The 21,954-nt window shown below is 45.8% G+C and overlaps 1 protein-coding gene and 1 long non-coding RNA gene across 5 annotated transcripts in view; one reads left to right on the top strand and one right to left on the bottom strand.

Annotated features, from left to right (window-relative positions):
* Positions 1-17,423, bottom strand: part of SLC26A5 (solute carrier family 26 member 5) — a 43,605-nt gene extending 26,182 nt beyond the window's left edge. For 2 of the 4 annotated variants that reach the window (XM_077835808.1, XM_077835826.1), the window contains exons 1-3: positions 17,384-17,423; positions 1,954-2,169; positions 1,616-1,755 (exon numbers count right to left, since the gene is read on the bottom strand). In XM_077835808.1, the coding sequence (XP_077691934.1) occupies positions 1,616-1,755; positions 1,954-2,108 (295 nt within the window). In that variant the 5' untranslated portion in view covers positions 2,109-2,169; positions 17,384-17,423. Of the gene's footprint in view, positions 1-1,021; positions 1,112-1,615; positions 1,756-1,953; positions 2,170-7,505; positions 7,647-17,383 lie in introns of those variants that run through there. The other 2 variants (XM_077835817.1, XM_077835843.1) reach the window with 2 other exon arrangements.
* Positions 17,424-18,305: 882 nt separating this feature from the next.
* On the top strand, positions 18,306-20,584 carry LOC144259579 (uncharacterized). Its single transcript, XR_013344860.1, has 2 exons — positions 18,306-19,359; positions 19,948-20,584. It is a non-coding gene; the product is annotated as an uncharacterized LOC144259579 (long non-coding RNA).
* Positions 20,585-21,954: the final 1,370 nt, after the last annotated feature.

Raw genomic sequence — 21,954 nt, 5'->3', positions numbered from 1 at the left:
CTGAGAAACGCACAAAACCAACAGAGTGCATACCCAGAAAAGGAATAAAAGCCTCTCTGACAACCTAGGGTTTGAACCTTCTATTACGTAGAAGCGATGACACCTGTAAAAGCTTCAGACACAGTTAACCCTTTTTCCTTGTTCCTAGATTTGTCTCTATTCAAAGAGGGAAGAGTGATCTGGCAGCGTGATCTCAAACCAAAGATAAGGGAAGTCGCTTATACTTGCTAACAACAGTGGTGGTGGTAGTCTTGCAGAAGCACCCAAAGTACCAACCAGACTCAGGGTCCCATGGTGCTGGGCTCTACACAATCTCACACACTCAAAAAGCTATGCCTACGCTAGACTTCCTTGGGAAGCCTCCCACTGCAGCAATCCCATTGGTGGCAGCAATGACCTGCATACTAGCATAGACAGTAGGTTAGTATTTTTACTTCTAAGCAGGTCTGAAAGACCTGGTGGCAAAACGCTGGTGGCCAGCTGAGTCTAGGCTACATGAGTGTTCCTACTGGTGCTGAAGTACCAGTGCTAGTGTAACAGCAAATATGGACCCCCTCCAAAACACACCTTCTACTAGAGAGGACAAAACATGGTTCCTGCCCTGAAGACTTTACTCCACTTGCAGGGAAGTGGAGTAAGACTTCCAAGTTATTTCAGTGCATTTTAATGGATTTTCACTCCTATCATCAAGCTTCTCTCCATTAGTCTCCATGAAACACAGGAATCACCACTGACTACTCTGCACTGGCTGAGCACGGGAGAAGAAAAGGAGTCACAACTATGTCATGAAGGAAAAGATAAGGACCAATCTCTGGCACCTGATCTTTCTGAAAAGTTGCTCCAAGCAGAGGAGTCAAGCCAATCTTGCACTCCTCTGGCATTCCAGAGATGCTCTAGCTGCCAGTGGCCTATACAAGTGTAGTGGAGAAGAGGAGACTTGCCACTACTCTTGGGATGAATAGGTGAGGAGGGAGTAATAATTAAGGTCTTTTATCAACATGGTATTTAAGCACATGCCTACCTTTAAGGCAGGTGAGTAGTTTCACTGACTTCAACAAGACTACTCACATGCTGACGCACTTTGCACATATTTGATAATGGGCTCTTCAGTCTACAGAGAAAAGTGTAACATGATCCAATGGCTCGAAGCTTAAGGTAGACAAATTCAGACCGGAAATGCAGTGTAAACTTTTAACAGTGAGGGTAATTAACTGTTGAAACAATTTACCAAGCCTTTGTGGTGGATTCCCATCACTGGCAATTTTAAAATCAAGTCTGGTTGTTCTTCTAAGAAGATCTGCGCTAGAAATTATCCCGAGGAAGGTCTCGGCCTGTGTTACACAGGAGATCTGACTAGATGATCACAGTGGTCCCTTCTGGCCTTGGAAACTGTGAATTGGGGTCAAGTTCTTTGGATTGGGTGCTCAGAGAGGAGGATTTCACTTGTTACCACTGTCTAACAAGATGTACAGCAGCACTTTAAATGACAGCCTTTTCAACTGGTTTTCAGCATGTTGTGAAACACTACCACACAATCATCCAGGAGATCACTGCCACAACAGGACACACATGATGGTCTAAGAACGATAATAAAATTACAGACAGTTCTACTCACCTTGAGGAAGCTGCATAACCCCAGTGCTTATACCTGAGACTATGTCTCCTAACAAATATTCCTTCACCGGATAACGGGGCAGCCATTTTAAAACTGGTAAAAAACTGTAGAGATGAGACTTGGCTTTCTTGGAAGAACAACTGAAAATACAAAAAGGAAAAGAAGTGAGATCATAGCAGAGGGAAATTAAAAAGATTATAGAGCCCACCCCCTTGCTATCAAGTTCTTGCAGACCATTGGGGTGGGTCTGTGTGAGAGAGAGAGAGACAGACAGACACCAGGTACGCAGATTAACTAAGTAAGAATTTGTAAGGCACTAGCAGATATAAAACTCATACCGACAAGAACGTGCTATCTTCTGGCCAACAGACTGAGACGTCTTTTCCTTCTTGTGCAACTGTCCTTGTAAGAACTCTTGGTTATATACCGGTCTCTCCACCCAGTACATCTGGGTTTGCACAAGGCCCTCGTCATGTTCTTGAACATGTTCCATTGTACATTTCAATTATCAGGAACGGAAGAACCACCACTCCAAAGACTCTACAAAAAAAACCCTAGACACACATAAATGTACAGTTTAGCTTATTACTGTTATTTCTTAAACATCTAGTTTGGGGTTTTCTTCCAAGAAGCTTTAAGGACCTCAGTTTGACTACTCAGATACTACAGTGATGAGTGCGGTAATAAATGCATTGATCAGACAGCTTGTATAGTGGCTGTAAAATCACAGTTGTGGTCTTTATTACACAGAAGTGAATATTTCTACATTTCTTTTTTAAGCAAAAATCTCCTGCATCAATTATTTTGTAAGTATGGAAACTCAAATTTAACACAGAGGGTTAAATTCACTTTCAGCTGTTCTTCCCCTTTCCCTCACCACAGTCTTTCTAAAGAGGACTGCAATAGTTTAGGGAGATGTGTTATTTCTGAGTTATTTCCTGCTACCTCTCCTTATAAATGGTCATTGTTAATAGGACTGGGAGCTGAAACTCAAATACAAATACAGATTCCCCTTTAAAATTCAGAAATTCACTTCTCTTTACTCCAAGCAGTCAGTCACTTTATTTGCCTGTCCATCTGCCTCCTTCCTCTAAAAATTTACCCTCTCTTATTTCAGCTAGTCTGACAATACTGTCTCAGGCAAGTAGGGGATGGAAGTAGGCACAGGAAGGAGAGCTGGCTGTATTTCAAGGAATCCCTGTTGAGGTTACAGGGACAAACCATCCCAATGAGTCGAAAGAACAGTAAATATGGCAGCCGACCAGCTTGGCTTAACGGTGAAATCCTAGCGGATCTTAAACATAAAAAAGAAGCTTACAAGAAGTGGAAGGTTGGACATATGACCAGGGAAGAGTATAAAAATATTGCTCGGGCATGTAGGAATGAAATCAGGAGGGCCAAATCGCACCTGGAGCTGCAGCTAGCGAGAGATGTCAAGAGTAACAAGAAGGGTTTCTTCAGGTATGTTGGCAACAAGAAGAAAGCCAAGGAAAGTGTGGGCCCCTTACTGAATGAGGGAGGCAACCTTGTGACAGAGGATGTGGAAAAAGCTAATGTACTCAATGCTTTTTTTGCCTCTGTTTTCACTAACAAGGTCAGCTCCCAGACTGCTACGCTGGGCATCACAAAATGGGGAAGAGATGGCCAGCCCTCTGTGGAGATAGAGGTGGTTAGGGACTATTTAGAAAAGCTGGACGTGCACAAGTCCATGGGGCCGGACGAGTTGCATCCGAGAGTGCTGAAGGAATTGGCGGCTGTGATTGCAGAGCCATTGGCCATTATCTTTGAAAACTCGTGGCGAACCGGGGAAGTCCCGGATGACTGGAAAAAGGCTAATGTAGTGCCAATCTTTAAAAAAGGGAAGAAGGAGGATCCTGGGAACTACAGGCCAGTCAGCCTCACCTCAGTCCCTGGAAAAATCATGGAGCAGGTCCTCAAAGAATCAATCTTGAAGTACTTGCATGAGAGGAAAGTGATCAGGAACAGCCAGCATGGATTCACCAAGGGAAGGTCATGCCTGACTAATCTAATCGCCTTTTATCATGAGATTACTGGTTCTGTGGATGAAGGGAAAGCAGTGGATGTATTGTTTCTTGACTTTAGCAAAGCTTTTGACACGGTCTCCCACAGTATTCTTGTCAGCAAGTTAAGGAAGTATGGGCTGGATGAATGCACTATAGGGTGGGTAGAAAGCTGGCTAGATTGTCGGGCTCAACGGGTAGTGATCAATGGCTCCATGTCTAGTTGGCAGCCGGTGTCAAGTGGAGTGCCCCAGGGGTCGGTCCTGGGGCCGGTTTTGTTCAATATCTTCATAAATGATCTGGAGGATGGTGTGGATTGCACTCTCAGCAAATTTGCGGACGATACTAAACTGGGAGGAGTGGTAGATACGCTGGAGGGGAGGGATAGGATACAGAAGGACCTAGACAAATTGGAGGATTGGGCCAAAAGAAATCTGATGAGGTTCAATAAGGATAAGTGCAGGGTCCTGCACTTAGGACGGAAGAATCCAATGCACCGCTACAGACTAGGGACCGAATGGCTAGGCAGCAGTTCTGCGGAAAAGGACCTAGGGGTGACAGTGGACGAGAAGCTGGATATGAGTCAGCAGTGTGCCCTTGTTGCCAAGAAGGCCAATGGCATTTTGGGATGTATAAGTAGGGGCATAGCGAGCAGATCGAGGGACGTGATCGTCCCCCTCTATTCGACATTGGTGAGGCCTCATCTGGAGTACTGTGTCCAGTTTTGGGCCCCACACTACAAGAAGGATGTGGATAAATTGGAGAGAGTCCAGCGAAGGGCAACAAAAATGATTAGGGGTCTAGAACACATGACTTATGAGGAGAGGCTGAGGGAGCTGGGATTGTTTAGCCTGCAGAAGAGAAGAATGAGGGGGGATTTGATAGCTGCTTTCAACTACCTGAAAGGGGGTTCCAGAGAGGATGGCTCTAGACTGTTCTCAATGGTAGCAGATGACAGAACGAGGAGTAATGGTCTCAAGTTGCAGTGGGGGAGGTTTAGATTGGATATTAGGAAAAACTTTTTCACTAAGAGGGTGGTGAAACACTGGAATGCGTTGCCTAGGGAGGTGGTGGAATCTCCTTCCTTGGAAGTTTTTAAGGTCAGGCTTGACAAAGCCCTGGCTGGGATGATTTAACTGGGAATTGGTCCTGCTTCGAGCAGGGGGTTGGACTAGATGACCTTCAGGGGTCCCTTCCAACCCTGATATTCTATGATTCTATGATTCAATCCCCATTAACTTCAAAAGGCTAGTCTCCCAATGTCTGTGCCAGGTATTATTAATTCCCAATCTTGTGCTCACTGAAATCAATAGGCGTTAATTTCGAATGACAAAAAGTGTCTACAACCAACTAAAAATACCTGACTTCCAAGTTTCTTAATACCTTACAGGCATACAGTGCTCATCCTGTCTGTTGTTCTGCATAGCTTGTCTGTGCAAATATGGGTAAAAAAAATTTCCACTCTCATTCATGAGCAATGAGACAGAGCCATTAAACTATTAAGTAAATAGGACCTGGTCAATGTTAACATGTCAGATTGCAGAAAGGGAACTTGGATGGACAGGATAAAGCCTAAAAAAAGCAGCACTTTTTTCACATTCGTTTTTAAAAGTAAACAGCATGCATTTGCTTCACCTCAGTAACCTGAAAGTTGAAGAAATAGGATAGCACTGATTGCCATGAATGATGAAATGTTACAACATGTTATGGTTAGATTCCCTGATCTGGCCAAGCTGTACCATGGGGGTGGGGAAAGAGTGGTTTTCAGCTGCTCTGGTCTCAGGGCTACCAGAGACCAGCATAGGCCCTGGTTCAAGTTAGGACCCAAAGACCTAGTCCAGTGAGCAGGGATCACTGGATACATTTGTTTCAGGATTTCCCTTTGGTTGGGCCATGCCCCAGACACCAGTGACCAGAACAGACAGTAGTATAGGAGATGCTATGGAAGCCTCATCAAATTTTAGATTACAATTGGGCATTACTTTTCTTGTATGTCTAATTTTTAGGGTGAATGTAGTTTAACTGTACAAACTAAGGCCCCAATCTCCCTCCGCCACACACACACTTAGCTTTCTCCACACCAGCACTCCTACTGGCTTCAATGGGACTTCTCATACATATAGAGTGACACACGTGACTAACTATTTGCAGGATCAAGGCCTAAGATGGTCAGCAAAAGAATCTACTGTTGAGGTACAGACAGATACATCATTAGAGCAAGACATGATGAGGGAGAAGGAATAATCATTTTAGTCATAAAATGACCTTCCTTCCTCACCAATTCCCCTGCTGAGGATACAAACCACAAAAGAATATACTGGTTGTTATGGAACTTTCTAAACCACTCTCTTTAAATTTAAAGAGACCCCAATCAAAGCAAAGATACACCAGAGGTGGAGAGAAAAAGACTGATAGCAATGCAGAGGGAATTGTAACCACCATCAGGTACTAATCTAGGAGGATTATGAGTCACAGCTCATTATGGATGGTGGCCAGGTCCTAGAGAAGACACATTGCTTCTGACAATCTAAGGGCTGGACTCGTATCACGTTTACATTACCGTAAATCTGGAGCAACTCCACTAACATCAAGGATGTTATATTTTACTTTATTTCTGACTTAATCAGGGGAAAAAATGAATTAAAATGACATTTTGTATGCATCCTTATTTATATTTAACTTTTTTTATAGCATGGAAACTAATTTACTACCCAATAAGCTAGGCTCAAAGACTGCTAGTGACACTCATGTATAAAATGCTGTTCATTCATGCAGAAGACTTAGACCCCAAGAGGACATGTTACAATTACTTCCCTTGCCACTGAAATGTGAATATATATGCTATATACTGCACAGCAGGTTCAAACCCTAAGAAGCAAGTACACTGACAATGAGGGGACATGGAACAAATCTGTTAAATTCCAGCCTAAAATGTTCAAATGTGGATACAGGATCTCATTTAGTGTATAATCCAAAGCCTACTAGAGTCAGTGGAAAGGTACCCACTGACTTCAATGAACTTTGGATCAGGCTCTTAGTCCCCAATGCAGCGAAGTATTTAAGCACATGCTTATCTTTAAGCATAAGAGTACTCCCACCGCAGTCAGTGAATCTGATCATCACATGCTTGAAGTTAAATTATACTTAAATGTTTTGCTGGATCAGGGCATAAATGCATAGACTAAACAATTTACCAGCCAGACACACCCACAAAGCTAAAAAGGATTTGATTCGCTGAATACATGTTCTAACAGGATTTAATTATCCAGCATACACAAGCACCACGATTGTCTCCAGTGTTAACCATTTTGAGTGCAAAGCAGTGCTTCACGTACTGGGAAGCGGAGTCCCTTAAACCAGCGGTTCTCAACCTTTCCAGACTACTGTATCTCTGTTTTGTCTTGTGTACTCCAAGTTTCACCTGATTTAAAAACTACTTTCTTACGAAATCGGACAAAAATATACAAAAATGTCACAGCACACTATTAGTGAAAAATGGCTTACGTTCTCATTTTTAACCATATAATTATAAAATAAATCAATTGGAATATAAATATTGTACTTACATTACAGTGTATAGTATATAGAGCAGTATAAACAAGTCATCGTATGAAATTGTAGTTTGTACTGACTTCACAAGTGCTTTTTCTGTAAGCTGTTGTAAAACTAGGCAAATACCTAGATGAGTTGATGTATCCCCTGGAAGACCTCTGTACGCATACCCCTGATTGAGAACCACTGCCTTAAACGATCTCTTTCACAGAGCTGCCCACAGAATTTCAAGGACCAAGAATCTTGCCATAACATCACACAGACAGATAATTAGCATCTCCCCACTACACCCACAAAATGATCAGTAGCATTGTCACCTGTTGAAATCTCTCTGTGGTTGAGTGGCAGCTCTTTACACTGTCCTGCAAAGGAGAGCGTGGATATCAAGATCTCTCTCTCCCCCTGGAGGAGAGGGAGTACCTTACATCACCACACTCTGGTGACTCCCTTGCAGTTGCCTGTTGATAGAGAAGCAGTGGGCCCTGTTTCAGAGGAAAGATCATAAGGGGTGGGGGTGGGGGAAGAGAATCATCTTTGGGATTTTATAGGTCCAAACTATACACAATGAAAGGCTGCTCTCAGATAATATGTGCTTAACAACAAAGACTGAATTACTATGCAATAAGAAAAAAAGGAGGACTTGTGGCACCTTAGAGACTAACAAATTTTTTTGAACATAAGCTTTCGTGAGCTACAGCTCACTTCATCGGATACATTCAGTGGAAAATACAGTGGGGAGATTTATATACATAGAGAACATGAAACAATGGGTGTTACCATACACACTGTAATGAGAGTGATCACTCAAGGTGAGCTATTACCAGCAGGAGAGTGCGGGGGGGGGAGGGAAGGTTTTGTAGTGATAATCAAGGTGGGCCATTTCCAGCAGTTGACAAGAGCGCCTGAGGAACAGCGGGGAGAGGGGAATAAACATGGGGAAATAGTTTTACTTTGTGTAATGACCCATCCACTCCCAGTCTTTATTCAAGCCTAAATTAATTGTATCCAGTTTGCAAATTAATTCCAACTCAGCAGTCTCTCGTTGGAGTCTGTTTTTGAAGTTTTTTTGTTGAAGAATTGCCACTTTTAGGTCTGTAATCGAGTGACCAAAGAGATTGAAGTGTTCACTACAAAAGGCTCCCCCTCTTCCCGCCCCCCCCCCCGCTCTCCTGCTGGTAATAGCTCACCTTAAGTGATCACTCTCATTACAGTGTGTATGGTAACACCCATTGTTTCATGTTCTCTATGTATATAAATCTCCCCACTGTATTTTCCACTGAATGCATCCGATGAAGTGAGCTGTGGCTCACGAAAGCTTATGCTCTAATAAATGCCCAACTTGATTATCATACACATTGTAAGGAGAGTGATCACTTTAGATAAGCTATTACCAGCAGGAGAGTAGGGTGGGGGGAGAGAAAACCTTTTGTAGTGGTAAACACCCATTTTTTCATGCTTTGTGTGTATAAAAAGATCTTCTGTATTTTCCACAGTATGCATCCGATGAAGTGAGCTGTAGCTCACGAAAGCTCATGCTCAAATAAATTGGTTAGTCTCTAAGGTGCCACAAGTCCTCCTTTTCTTTTTGCGAATACAGACTAACAACGGCTGTTACTCTGAAACTTAAAAGGTAGTGGTTCTTTATCTGACTGAGAAAGGCCTGCTCTGGATGCTATTATTAACCTGAAGGTGTCGAAAGAAGTAGGACTCGTGCCACATTAACACCACGTGGCGAGAATGCTCTAAGGCTATCTCTACACCGCGTACCTTAAAGCAGCGCGGCTGTGCAGCTACAGGTGCGCAGTTGTAAGGCACACCGTGTAGCCGCTCTGTACTGCCAGGAGAGAGTTCTCCTGGGGACAAAATAAAACCACCTCAAATGAGGGGCGGTAGCTTCACCGCCGGAAGTGCGGCTCCTGCCGACGACGCGCTGTCCACACGAGCGCCTTTCGTCATTAAAATTTGTCGTTCAGGGGATATTTTTTCACACCTGAGCGACAAAAGTTTTAACGATGAAAGTGCTAATGTACACAAAGCTTAAGTCAGTGACTCTCAGCCTTTCCAGACTACTGTACCCCTTTCAGGAGTCTGATTTGTCTTGTGTACCTCCAAGTTTCACCTCACTTAAAAACTACTTGCTTACAAAATCAGGCATGAAAATACAAAAGTATCCCAGCACACCATTACGGAAACATTGCTTACTTATTCATTTTTACCATATAATTATAAAATAAACCAATCTGAATATAAATATTGTACTTGCATTTCAGTGTATAGTATACAGAGCAGTATAAACAAGTCATTGTATGAAATTGTAGTTTGTACTGACTTTGCTAGTGCTTTTTATGTAGCCTGTTATAAAATTTGGCGAATATCTAGGTGAGTTGATGTACCCCTTGGAAGGCCTCTGCTTACCCCCCTGGGTATGCTCTAAGTGATCCATGTTTTAAATCTCAGATGCTCCACCACGAAGCTTCAAACAATCTACACTGGCTTCTGGAAATTGCATTATAGACCAAATCCTGGTCTGGTTGAAGTTTGTGAGAAAACTCCATTGATTTCACTGGACCAGGATTTGGCCTTGTGTGAATGTTTTTAACTGTACAGATATATTGGATGGACACGAGTGGTGGAGCAGCTCATCCCTCATAGCCAAAACACAGCACACAGTGAAGAGTAACAGAGGCAGAAGTGTGAAATTATGTAGATTTCAGATATTTAATAGCTACACTTTTTTTTTTTAAAGTGTCACAATAGGACAGTTTTGTTTCTTTTTTTCAGAACCACATATTCTGTCACCATCCAGTGGCACTGCTGGATTAGCCAACCTAAGAGGCACAGAAACAGCTCCCCTACAAGTCTTCACATACCTTTTGACTGCGTTAAACACAGCAAACATATTAACTCTACCAACACAATAAGCCTTCTTCTCCCAGAAGTACAGGTAGGTTTAATACATTACACTAAATATACAGGAATGCTTTTCTGTTGGACAAATCCAAGTTAAACTTGGACTACAGCTCTTTGAAGTGTTATCTTTTAGTTTATAGGGGTGAAGGTCATGGCTATCAGCCTATGGACTAGGGGAAACATGCTGTAGCTCAAGACAACAAATGCCCCATTAAACCATTTATGGTTAATAAGAGATTGCAAAGGCTGTAAATCCCACATCTATTTAGGAAACAAAGTTATTTAAAGAAATACCTTAACTTTGTTACTATTTACTCTTTTTCAACCCCTTTTCTTCTCTCCTCAGGTCTGATTCTCCCTTGCCCTACTTGTGCAGTTATCACACCTGTGCACAGTCTGTAAAATGCTAAAAACCAGTAATCACTTTTTACAGCAGTGCAAAAAGGGTGTAAGTGCTCAGACAAGGTGCTAGGCCATAAAGAATCAGGTCCCTTGTGTTCCTCGGAGTACTCTCCGTGGTCCCCCTCCTTAACTCGCTCTGCAGTTTAACTCATTTCCCAAATGGCTTCATTTATTCTGTGCAGATGACTCTCAAACCTACTTCTAACCACTCACATTTCATCCTGGATGTCCTGCAGTCCACTGCAATACAGCAAGGCAAAAATCTTTCCTGTCTCCCATGCTTGGAGTCACGTTTAACTCCTCTCCCCAATTCCACATTTTAAAAACCAGTTGGTTTCAAAAAATCCATTTGTTCACTTACAGCCCCGTACTAAAGCACCCAGCTACACCCCTATCTCCCCCACTTGCCTCTCTGCCCCACACACCAGTTCATCCAAAGTCACTTTCCTCATGCACTGCCCAGATCATATCACTCCCCTCTTTGAAACCATTTGTGATTTCTTAACCTCCATAATATAGTTCAAGCTTCTCACCTTCATCTTTAAGGCTCTGCATAAATCTGTTCCTGCCTACAGCATCACCCTCATTTCATCCTACTCCCTGTACTCATTCCCTCTGTTCCACCCAAGTCTCCTGACTAAACATGATTTCCTTTCCCCCCACTATCTCCTCTGTACAATCTACCATGTTGCTCCCTCTTGTCAGAAACCCCTCTCCTTCCAACTATCAACCAGCAGCCTCTCTTCATGCCAATCTCTCTAATACACACACCTTCTGCAATGCCTACCCATGTCAAATCCACCAATGAGTGACCAGGGCTAAGAGGTGTGAAAAAAGTGGGGGTGATGTCTACCACTCCCACATCCGCCCACCCCCGTCCAGCAATTACTTCTGCCCTAAACCAACCCTCTGAACTCTGTCCAAGCTGTCTACATGTTTCTTAAAATGTGGTACCCAAAACTGGGCACAATATTCAAGCTGAGGCCTCACCAGTGCTGACTAGAGTGGAACAATGAACTCAGCAGATGAGCTCTGTAATGAATCAATGGGATCTGACCATGCAGAATTATTGCAAGGGCCCTGAATTTCAACTCAGCCCTTACTTAGGTAAAACTCCCACTGAAGGAACCCTGTAAGGACCTCAAGATTTGTTCCTACGTGTTTGTATTTCCTCTCTGAGGTCCAGATTGTGATACTACTCAGTCTAAGGGCAGCTTATACCACAGGTAGTGTCATTGACTCCAGTGGGACGTCTTGTAGAGTAGGCTGATATTCAGCGTAAGTAAGGGTTTCATAACTTGATTATTTGAGAGATGCCCTAATTGTTTTGCTACATGTGGTGCTGTGCATTTGCATTGTACATCACAAACTGAAACTGCATGAAAAAAACATACAGGAAAATCCCTAGAGTGATTCAACATAAAATTCATGGACATACAGGATTAACTTCTCTGTATAATTTCTAACCTATGATCTCTTGGATGAAGGACAATAGTGACATTTACCTCAGAAAATACAACCACCTTTGATCTTTCTGCAGCCACTGCACTTTACTATTTTTTTAAATACACTCGATCATATAATTGATGAGGTATGAAATATCAATCATTTCCCATGTCAAAGATTTTAGCTTCTAAAGATTTGTTCCATGCCACCAAATTCATTAGCCCTTTAATACGCTATTTTGCGTTCAATAACTGCTGTTTGTTTTCTTCATGACAACCCATTATAGGTCACTAATACCCATTTTTGAAACGTGATACTTATGCCACGTTGATAAGACAGTTCAAATCACGGCTCACTTTAAAAAGCAAAGTACCCCAGGCCCTCCCCCACAAAGTTCAGCTAAGAGGGGGCTCTTGTTTCCAGCATAACCAACCCTATCACAGCAAAAACAAAGGGAGATTTAATCATTTGGCCATTTGTATTCCTCTCTTTTGCAGCTCTGGGACTGATCTTGCCACCCTTCCTTCATCACTGCTCTCTCGTTAAACTCAGCGACAGCTTTGCCCTAGTAAGGAATGTGGGATCACGCAATAGGAGTAAAACCGTTAAAAATGTTCAATCAAATCTCATAATATTTGGGTGGGGGAAATCAGGGTCATAGTTTGACCCATGTCCACTTCATCGTGCTGAAATGGGTTGGTCAGGATTTGGCAGGGGCATGAAATTATGGGCCAAATTCATCTCCCCAGAGACAATAATCCCTGTGTTGATTGCATCAGTGGCCCAAACCCAAGGCCACTGATGCAATCATTCTGAAGTCAGACCCCTTGACACTGACTAGGAGGGAGAGAACATAAATCTAGGTCTCACACTCCACAAACAATCCCAAAATACTTTTCCAGAGTCCGTGTGACATACAGACAAGTGAATTTACAATTTAAAGGGGCTGGAGTTCAGAAGTTTTAGCTCACACTAGCCAGCCCCTAGCATCTTTTATACATTTTTTGCAAGGAGAGTGGAAAAACAACCAGGTGCATGACTGTGTGTATGAGGTTTTGTTTTAACAGGCTCTGACATTAAGACCTATTATCAAGAAAAGTGCGAGAGAGACAGACTTATCAGCCTTTTTATGCATTGTGGATGGAGATTAAAAAAAAAAGTCACAGCTAGACTTCCTCATCCTTTATTCTTGTGCCCATTACAGCATTTATTTAATCAATCAATATAACAGCAGGTCAGATGAGCAGGTCAGATGAGGTGCTCTCCCCTCATGGTAAAACCTGAGAGAGGAGTGGAAATCTCTCCAAGGATTCCTTAGCATAGTTTCTCCCTAATTGTTCTATTGTGGAGATGGGCTTTCCTATGCAGCAGAACAGGCTGCATAGTCTGCCCCAAACCTCAGGTGTGGGGGATCCCTGAGAGACTCATTTCTGGCCTAGCTGCTGAAAACTTTATTCTATGGAAGATTATTTCTGGGAGAAGTAGTAGCAACTACGTCTACGGTGTGTGAACTGATTTTATTATTTATCCAATGGAGCCCCTCTCCCTCTTCAAAACCATTCAACTCTCCAGTCATGGAAATAATCTACATTTACACTGAAAACAAAAGACATGGGCAATATTCAGCCCTTGCTTACTGCTCCCCCCCCCTTTTTTTTTAAACTTCTAATGTAGATTTTTGTGCAATACACATTACACTGAATTCCAATTGCCCTACTCATATGAGTAATATCATCAACCTCAATGACTCCATGAGCGGGATTTGGTCTATGACAGGTTCTGCTCTCATTCGTGCACTTGATATTTATCTAAGATTACGTTATCTAACTTCCTGTTTGCTCAGGAGTGGCCCCTGGCGTGTTCCTCATTGGGAGGATCATCCAATGGAAATCAGCTTCCTCAAAAACACACTGTCAAGGTTACACAAGGAGGGGATGAGTTTGAATGCAAACTGTTTTACTTTTGGCACCTTAGAGACTAACCAATTCATTTGAGCATGAGCTTTCGTGAGCTACAGCTCACTTCATCGGATGCATACAGTGGAAACTGCAGAAGACATTATATACACAGAGACCATGAAACAATACCTCCTCCCACCCCACTCTCCTGCTGATAATAGTTTATCTAAAGTGATCATCAAGTTGGGCCATTTCCAGCACAAATCCAGGTTTTCTCACCCTCCGCCCCCCCCCCCCCCCCAACTCACTCTCCTGCTGGTAATACGAATACAGACGAACACGGCTGTTACTCTGAAACCTGTTTTACTTTATTTCTCTAGAAGTATTGAGGATTCCTGCTTAATGGAACTAAGCAGCAGACCAGGTAAGGCAAAGAAGCTGATGTAAAATGTATTTATTTGCAGGTTAATTTGTATTTAATTCACATTCCGCGTCTGGCATTTCCCCTCTTACAGCTGATGACATCACTAACAAGGAAAGCAGTGCAAGGGTTGACGCTCCTGGACTAGCTTTAAGTGTCATCTTCAGTGTCAGCTGTTGTAGGATAAAAACCGTGAGCCAGAAGTAACTCTCAGGCCTTGCAGAAATAAAACCATAATTGAGCAACAATACAACTATACCAGAGAATGCTGTGAGTAGACAACACAGAGGAGTTGCTTTGGATTTCCACCAGTTATTGGTTTAAACTGAAACCCAGAAACCCGAGACATATGCGAGGGTAAGAGATTGCTGAAGCAACTTGCGGATTTCCTGACAGTCAACTCTTGTTTCAATTTCATTAGTTTTTTAAATGTAACGTTGGAGAGTGGGAGTCTCAGTGCCTAAGCCACTTAGGCATTTTTGAAAGTTCCAGTCTTTAATATCGCCAATTACAACAAAAGCAGGATACCATGTAAATCAATATACAAGCATAGCTAATACATTTGTGTCAGCTATGCCCAAAGACTTTTACACTTCCCAATTTAAATGGTCAAGTCCATGTATACATGTATACCTTCCCAAAGTATGCTAGAAACAATGAGTGTGTCAGTAATTGGGGTCTGTGACAATTAAAGGCATGATCCTGAAAGATAGTGAGGACCTTTCTTGCAGGAGATGCCGCTGCCCCTTGCACGATCGGACAGTCTAATTTCTGAGGTCCAACAACTTCTTTGAGTTCTGGGCATATCAGCAGTTGAGGGGAATTGTTACCACCATCGACTTGTGTCTGATTGCAACACGCACACTCCCAAAAAATTTACAGCTTCCCAAATTAGTTACTTTGGAAGAGGAAGTGTAGCCTAGACTGGGAAGCCCTAGACTGGGAAGCAGTAGAGCTGTTCCTACCTGTCTCAAGGCTCATCTTCACTGCACAATTAACTCAGGTTATAACGTGAATGTTGTCCTTATCTCTACTCCTGTCCACACACAAAAACCGTTAACTTAAATGAAGTGGTGCTTTTAACCTGAGCTGGCTGACCTGAGAGGGGATATAAGCTACTTCTCAAGCAGTCACAACCTGTTTGCTATGACATTCTGCAGTGTGGACTCAAACTATCTTCTTTTGAGTACTGGTAGTCCTCCAATACCTTCCTAAAGTTCCCAGAAAGGACCAGGCAAATTCACCCACAATACACCAAGGAAGAATTCATACTGCGGCTCCACTTATTGCAGCGCTAAGAACTGCCGGATATGCCCCCAGAAATCTTAGCACTACAGACAAGCAAGTGTTATTTTAGCATGGCTGCTCTCACACAGGCTAGGCTAACTCAAACGAAGATAACTAGAGTTAACTGCAGCAAAGACATACCCTCACAGACTTGTTATGTGAAGCTGGGCAAGTGATTGCCTCACTTTCTCATTTGTAAAACGGGGTTAGTAATACAGCATAAATTTACTTAGCCAAATCCCACTGTTTACCTAAAACAGAACCCTGTTCCCAAAGATTTCAGATAAGCAAGCCTTAGATACACTTATAGCAGACTATATTTGTACACACAAGCATTGAAAGCATTGACAATTTTTTCTCCCTTTTGTTGAAAACAATACCAAAAAATTAAGTGGCTGAAATGAAACCCCCTTCTTAAGAAAGCCAGCCAGCTTTCCCAGTGCAAGCCAGTTCACTCTAAATGTGATGAGGTCAAGCATCAGTGCACACGGGTGTGAAGAGTTATGATCAGAAGCCCTGCTGAGTAAGAGCTGTATTATAGCAGACATGACAGAAAACGTTTCCCCCACCAGTGAATTACATGAATGTTCATATCAAGGCCTGCTGCAATGGCTCATTTGACCACCTAGAGGTTTTATATGTTCCTCCAAGCCTGGCATATCCAGGGTCCTAAGGTACCGACACACTGTGCAGGAGTATTGGGAAACTTAACTGGTGAAAAGAAAAGGAGGACTTGTGGCACCTTAGAAACTAACAAATTTATTTGAGCATAAGCTTTCGTGAGCTACAGCTCACTTCATCGGATGCATTCAGTGGAAAATACAGAGGGGAGATTTATATACACAGAGAACATGAAACAATGGGTGTTACCATACACACTGTAACGAGAGTGATCAGGTAAGGTGAACTATTACCAGCGGGGGGGAGGGGGGACGGGGGGGACGACCTTTTGTAGTGATAATCAAGGTGGGCCATTTCCAGCAGTTGACAAGAATGTCTGAGGAACAGCGGCGGGAGGGGAATAAACATGGGGAAATAGTTTTACTTTGTGTAATGACCCATCCACTCCCAGTTTTTATTCAAGCCTAAGTTAATTGTATCCAGTTTGCAAATTAATTCCAATTCAGCAGTCTCTCATTGGAGTCTGTTTTTGAAGTTTTTTTTGTTGAAGAATTGGTAAAGAGACTGAGATCCCTGGCTGGAAGTCACCTCTGAAGGGCAGAGTTTTGGTATTAGTACTGGCCACCTTCCTCCCTTCAGCGCCGAAAGACTGTAGTCTTGCGACATGTAAAGTCACTAGGTCCCATTGCCAGGAAGGGACTGATCCTGGGTCACAACAGTCGCCCGGCTTCCCCTTTCACACTCACCCAGCCGGGGGCTGTTTGGAGCACAGCGATGTTTGCATGGTGCGAGAGCAGTTAGTGGCCCCATCTAACGGGGCGCACACACCGGCCCGCCCAGGAAGCGGCGGGCATCGGCGGGCAGCAGGGGCAGCCCGGGCCCGGGTCCGACTCCCGCCGCTAGCGGCACGCACCCCCGGGAGCCCGGCAGCAGGGCCGGGCAGGGAGCTAAGGCTGGAGGGCGGCGATCCGCTAGGACAGAGCGGCGAGCGGCGCCGCAAGGCTGGGAGAGCCAGGAGCCCGCACCTGCGCCCCAGCCGCCCCCGGAGCCGGGTCACTTGCAGCAGCCCCGGCGCCCCCCACCCTCGCCACCCCGGAGGCTTCCGGCTGGCCCGGCAGCGGAGCCCAGGGGACGGAAGCCCCCGCCCGGGACGCCCCGGCCCCGCTGGCCGCCACGCTCAGTGAGTCCAGACCGACAGGGCTGCACTCACCTCCGGCCGCCTTCCCCAGCCAGTCTCCGCTTCCAACGCTAGCGCCGTGACAGCGTCACCCCGCCCCCAGCCCGGCGCCAGAGGCGCCCTTCCCTGGGAGCCGGCAACACCCGGCCGGCGCCGGCACCGCCCCCCGCAGCGCCCACGCCGCCCGCCGGGCGCGGCCCCGAGCGCGGCTGGGAGTCGTAGTCCCCCTTCCCATTGGCCCTCGGCTCCCCCTGCACCAATGAGCTGCCGCGGGCCCCGGAACGCTGGCGCTGGCGCGTTCCAGGTGAGCGCGGCGGCCGCCCGGCCGCAGCGCGCGGTCTCCGGCGGGTGTCCGCGCCCCGCCTGCTGCCGGCCCCAGAGTCAGCGATCGGCCGTGGGCTCTGCGCATGGCTGCGTGGGGGCCCCCAGCCGGGCAGCGTGGCGCACTGCAGCCTTGGGACGCTGGGCCCGGGCCAGTCACGTCTCGGGCGACGCCTGGGGACGGTTCTGCCACTTACTTTAGGTTGATGTCTGCGGGGTGCTTTGGCCATCAAAGCGGGGTGTAAGTGCGCGGCGTGGTTGTCTTTATTACTGCTGGATTGATTGATTGCAGAGCTTAGGAGTACAAATCTCTTGGAATAAATATTAGTGTGAATGAAAAAGGGTGAGTCGCCTCCGCCCTCCCGGCCCAAAAAACCCCTTCTTCGCAGTTCTTTGCCTCTTCTGCTGCTGAACAGGAATGGATACTATTGCCATTATTGCAATGAGCCCTGCTTTCAGGCTACTTACTGCTGGGGGTAGCTCCAAAGCTCATCTCGCTCACCAACAGAAGTTGACCCAGTAGAAGATATCACCTCACTCACATTGTCACCCACTGGGACGGACACAGGGGTACAACAACACTGCACAGGCTGAGGTCAGCTACCTTCAGAAGGCAGACAGGGGTTGGGTTGGTCTTCATACAACCACCACAACAGTAAAACACTGGGGTTGCACACTTCAATATACCTGCTAGTTCTAATGCGAATGCACCATCCCTCTGAAGTCAATTGGAGCCACTCCATTCCCTTTGCCCTGGTCTACACTAGGACTTTAGGTCGAATTTAGCAGCATTAAATTGATGTAAACCTGCACCCATCCACACGATGAAGCCCTTTATTTCGACTTAAAGGGCTCTTAAAATCGATTTCCTTACTCCAACCCGGACAAGTGGATTAGCGCTTAAATCGGCCTGGCCGGCTCGAATTTGGGGTACTGTGGACACAATTCGACGGTATTGGCCTCCAGGAGCTATCCCAGAGTGCTCCATTGTGACCGCTCTGGACAGCACTCTCAACTCAGATGCACTGGCCAGGTAGACAGGAAAAGAACCGCGAACTTTTGAATCTCATTTCCTGTTTGGCCAGCGTGGCAAGCTGCAGGTGACCATGCAGAGCTCATCAGCAGAGGTGACCATGATGGAGTCCCAGAATCGCAAAAGAGCTCCAGCATGGACCGAACGGGAGGTACGGGATCTGATCGCTGTATGGGGAGAGGAATCCGTGCTATCAGAACTCCGTTCCAGTTTTCGAAATGCTAAAACCTTTGTCAAAATCTCCCAGGGCATGAAGGACAGAGGCCATAACAGGGACCCGAAGCAGTGCCGCATGAAACTGAAGGAGCTGAGGCAAGCCTACCAGAAAACCAGAGGCGAACGGCCGCTCCGGATCAGAGCCCCAAACATGCCGCTTCTATGATGAGCTGCATGCCATTTTAGGGGGTTCAGCCACCACTACCCCAGCCGTGTTGTTTGACTCCTTCAATGGAGATGGAGGCAATACGGAAGCAGGTTTTGGGGACGAAGAAGATGATGATGATGATGAGGTTGTAGATAGCTCACAGCAAGCAAGTGGAGAAACCGGTTTTCCCGACAGCCAGGAACTGTTTCTCACCCTGGACCTGGAGCCAGTACCCCCCCGAACCCACCCAAGGCTGCCTCCTGGACCCAGCAGGCGGAGAAGGGACCTCTGGTGAGTGTACCTTTTAAAATACTATACATGGTTTAAAAGCAAGCATGTGAAAGGATTACTTTGCCCTGGCATTCGCGGTTCTCCTAGATGTACTCCCAAAGTCTTTGCAAAAGGTTTCTGGGGAGGGCAGCCTTATTGCGTCCTTCATGGTAGGACACTTTACCACTCCAGGCCAGTAACACGTACTCGGGAATCATTGTAGAACAAAGCATTGCAGTGTATGTTTGCTGGCATTCAAACAACATCCGTTCTTTATCTCTCTGTGTTATCCTCAGGAGAGTGAGATATAATTCATGGTCACCTGGTTGAAATAGAGTGCTTTTCTTCAGGGGACACTCAGAGGAGCCCATTCCTGCTGGGCTGTTTGCCTGTGGCTAATCAGAAACGTTCCCCGCTGTTAGCCACAGGGAGGGGGGAAGGTTGAGGGGGTAGCCACGCGGTGGGGGGAGGCAAAATGTGACCTTGTAACGAAAGCACATGTGCTATGTATGTAATGTTAACAGCAAGGTTTACCCTGAAAGAGTGTAGCCACTGTTTTATAAAATGTGTCTTTTTAAATACCGCTGTCCCTTTTTTTTTCTCCACCAGCTGCATGTGTTTCAATGATCACAGGATCTTCTCCTTCCCAGAGGCTAGTGAAGCTTAGAAAGAAAAAAAAACGCACTCGCAATGACATGTTCTCCGAGCTCATGCTGTCCTCCCACACTGACAGAGCACAGACGAATGCGTGGAGGCAAATAATGTCAGAGTGCAGGAAAGCACAAAATGACTGGGAGGAGAGGTGGCGGGCTGAAGACAGGGCTGAAGCTCAAATGTGGCGGCAGCGTGATGAGAGGAGGCAGGATTCAATGCTGAGGCTGCTGGAGGACCAAACCAGAATGCTCCAGTGTATGGTTGAGCTGCAGCAAAGGCAGCTGGAGCACAGACTGCCACTACAGCCCCTGTGTAACCAACTGCCCTCCTCCCCAAGTTCCATAGCCTCCACACCCAGACGCCCAAGAACGCGGTGGGGGGGCCTCCGGCCAACCAGCCACTCCACCACAGAGGATTGCCCAAAAAAAAGAAGGCTGTCATTCAATAAATTTTAAAGTTGTAAACTTTTAAAGTGCTGTGCTTAAAGTGCTGTGTGGCATTTTCCTTCCCTTCTCCACCACCCCTCCTGGGCTACCTTGGTAGTCATCCCCCTATTTGTGTGATGAATGAATAAAGAATGCATGAATGTGAAGCAACAGTGACTTTATTGCCTCTGCAAGCGGTGATTGAAGGGAGGAGGGGCGGGTGGTTAGCTTACAGGGAAGTAGAACCAAGGGGCGGGGGGTTTCATCAAGGAGAAACAAACAGAACTTTCACACCGTAGCCTGGCCAGTCATGAAACTGGTTTTCAAAGCTTCTCTGATGTGTACCGCGCCCTCCTGTGCTCTTCTAACCGCCCTGGTGTCTGGCTGCGCAGCAGCCAGGCGATTTGCCTCAACCTCCCACCCCGCCATAAATGTCTCCCCCTTACTCTCACAGATATTGTGGAGCACACAGCAAGCAGTAATAACAGTGGGAATATTGGTTTCGCTGAGGTCTAAGCGAGTCAGTAAACTGCGCCAGCGCGCCTTTAACGTCCAAATGCACATTCTACCACCATTCTGCACTTGCTCAGCCTGTAGTTGAACAGCTCCTGACTACTGTCCAGGCTGCCTGTGTACGGCTTCATGAGCCATGGCATTAAGGGGTAGGCTGGGTCCCCAAGGATACATTTAGGCATTTCAACATCCCCAACAGTTATTTTCTGGTCTGGGAATAAAGTCCCTTCCTGCAGCTTTTGAAACAGACCAGAGTTCCTGAAGATGCGAGTGTCATGTACCTTTCCCGGCCATCCCACGTTGATGTTGGTGAAACGTCCCTTGTGATCCACCAGACCTTGCAGCACTATCGAAAAGTACCCCTTGCGGTTTACGTACTCGGCGGCTTGGTGCTCCGGTGCCAAGATAGGGATATGGGTTCCGTCTATGGCCCCACCACAGTTAGGGAATCCCATTGCAGCAAAGCCATCCACTATGACCTGCACATTTCCCAGGATCACTACCCTTGATATCAGCAGATCTTTGATTGCGTGGGCTACTTGCATCACAGCAGCCCCCACAGTAGATTTGCCCACTCCAAATTGATTCCCAACTGACCGGTAGCTGTCTGGCGTTGCAAGCTTCCACAGGGCTATCGCCACTCGCTTCTCAACTGTGAGGGCTGCTCTCATCTTGGTATTCATGTGCCTCAGGGCAGGGGAAAGCAAGTCACAAAGTTCCATGAAAGTGCCCTTACGCATGCGAAAGTTTTGCAGCCACTGGGAATCGTCCCAGACCTGCAACACTATGCGGTCCCACCAGTCTGTGCTTGTTTCCCGAGCCCAGAATTGGCATTCCACAGCATGAACCTGCCCCATTAGCACCATGATGCATGCATTGGCAGGGCCCATGCTTTCAGAGAAATCTGTGTCCATGTCCTGATCACTCACGTGACCGCGCTGACGTCGCCTCCTTGCCCGGTATCGCTTTGCCAGGTTCTGGTGCTGCATATACTGCTGGATAATGCGTGTGGTGTTTAATGTGC

The sequence above is a fragment of the Eretmochelys imbricata genome, chromosome 1, assembly GCF_965152235.1.
Source record: "Eretmochelys imbricata isolate rEreImb1 chromosome 1, rEreImb1.hap1, whole genome shotgun sequence".
NCBI classification, from domain to species: domain Eukaryota; kingdom Metazoa; phylum Chordata; order Testudines; family Cheloniidae; genus Eretmochelys; species Eretmochelys imbricata.
Note: the sequence above shows the minus strand (reverse complement) of the source record. Positions and strands in the feature narration are given on the sequence as shown.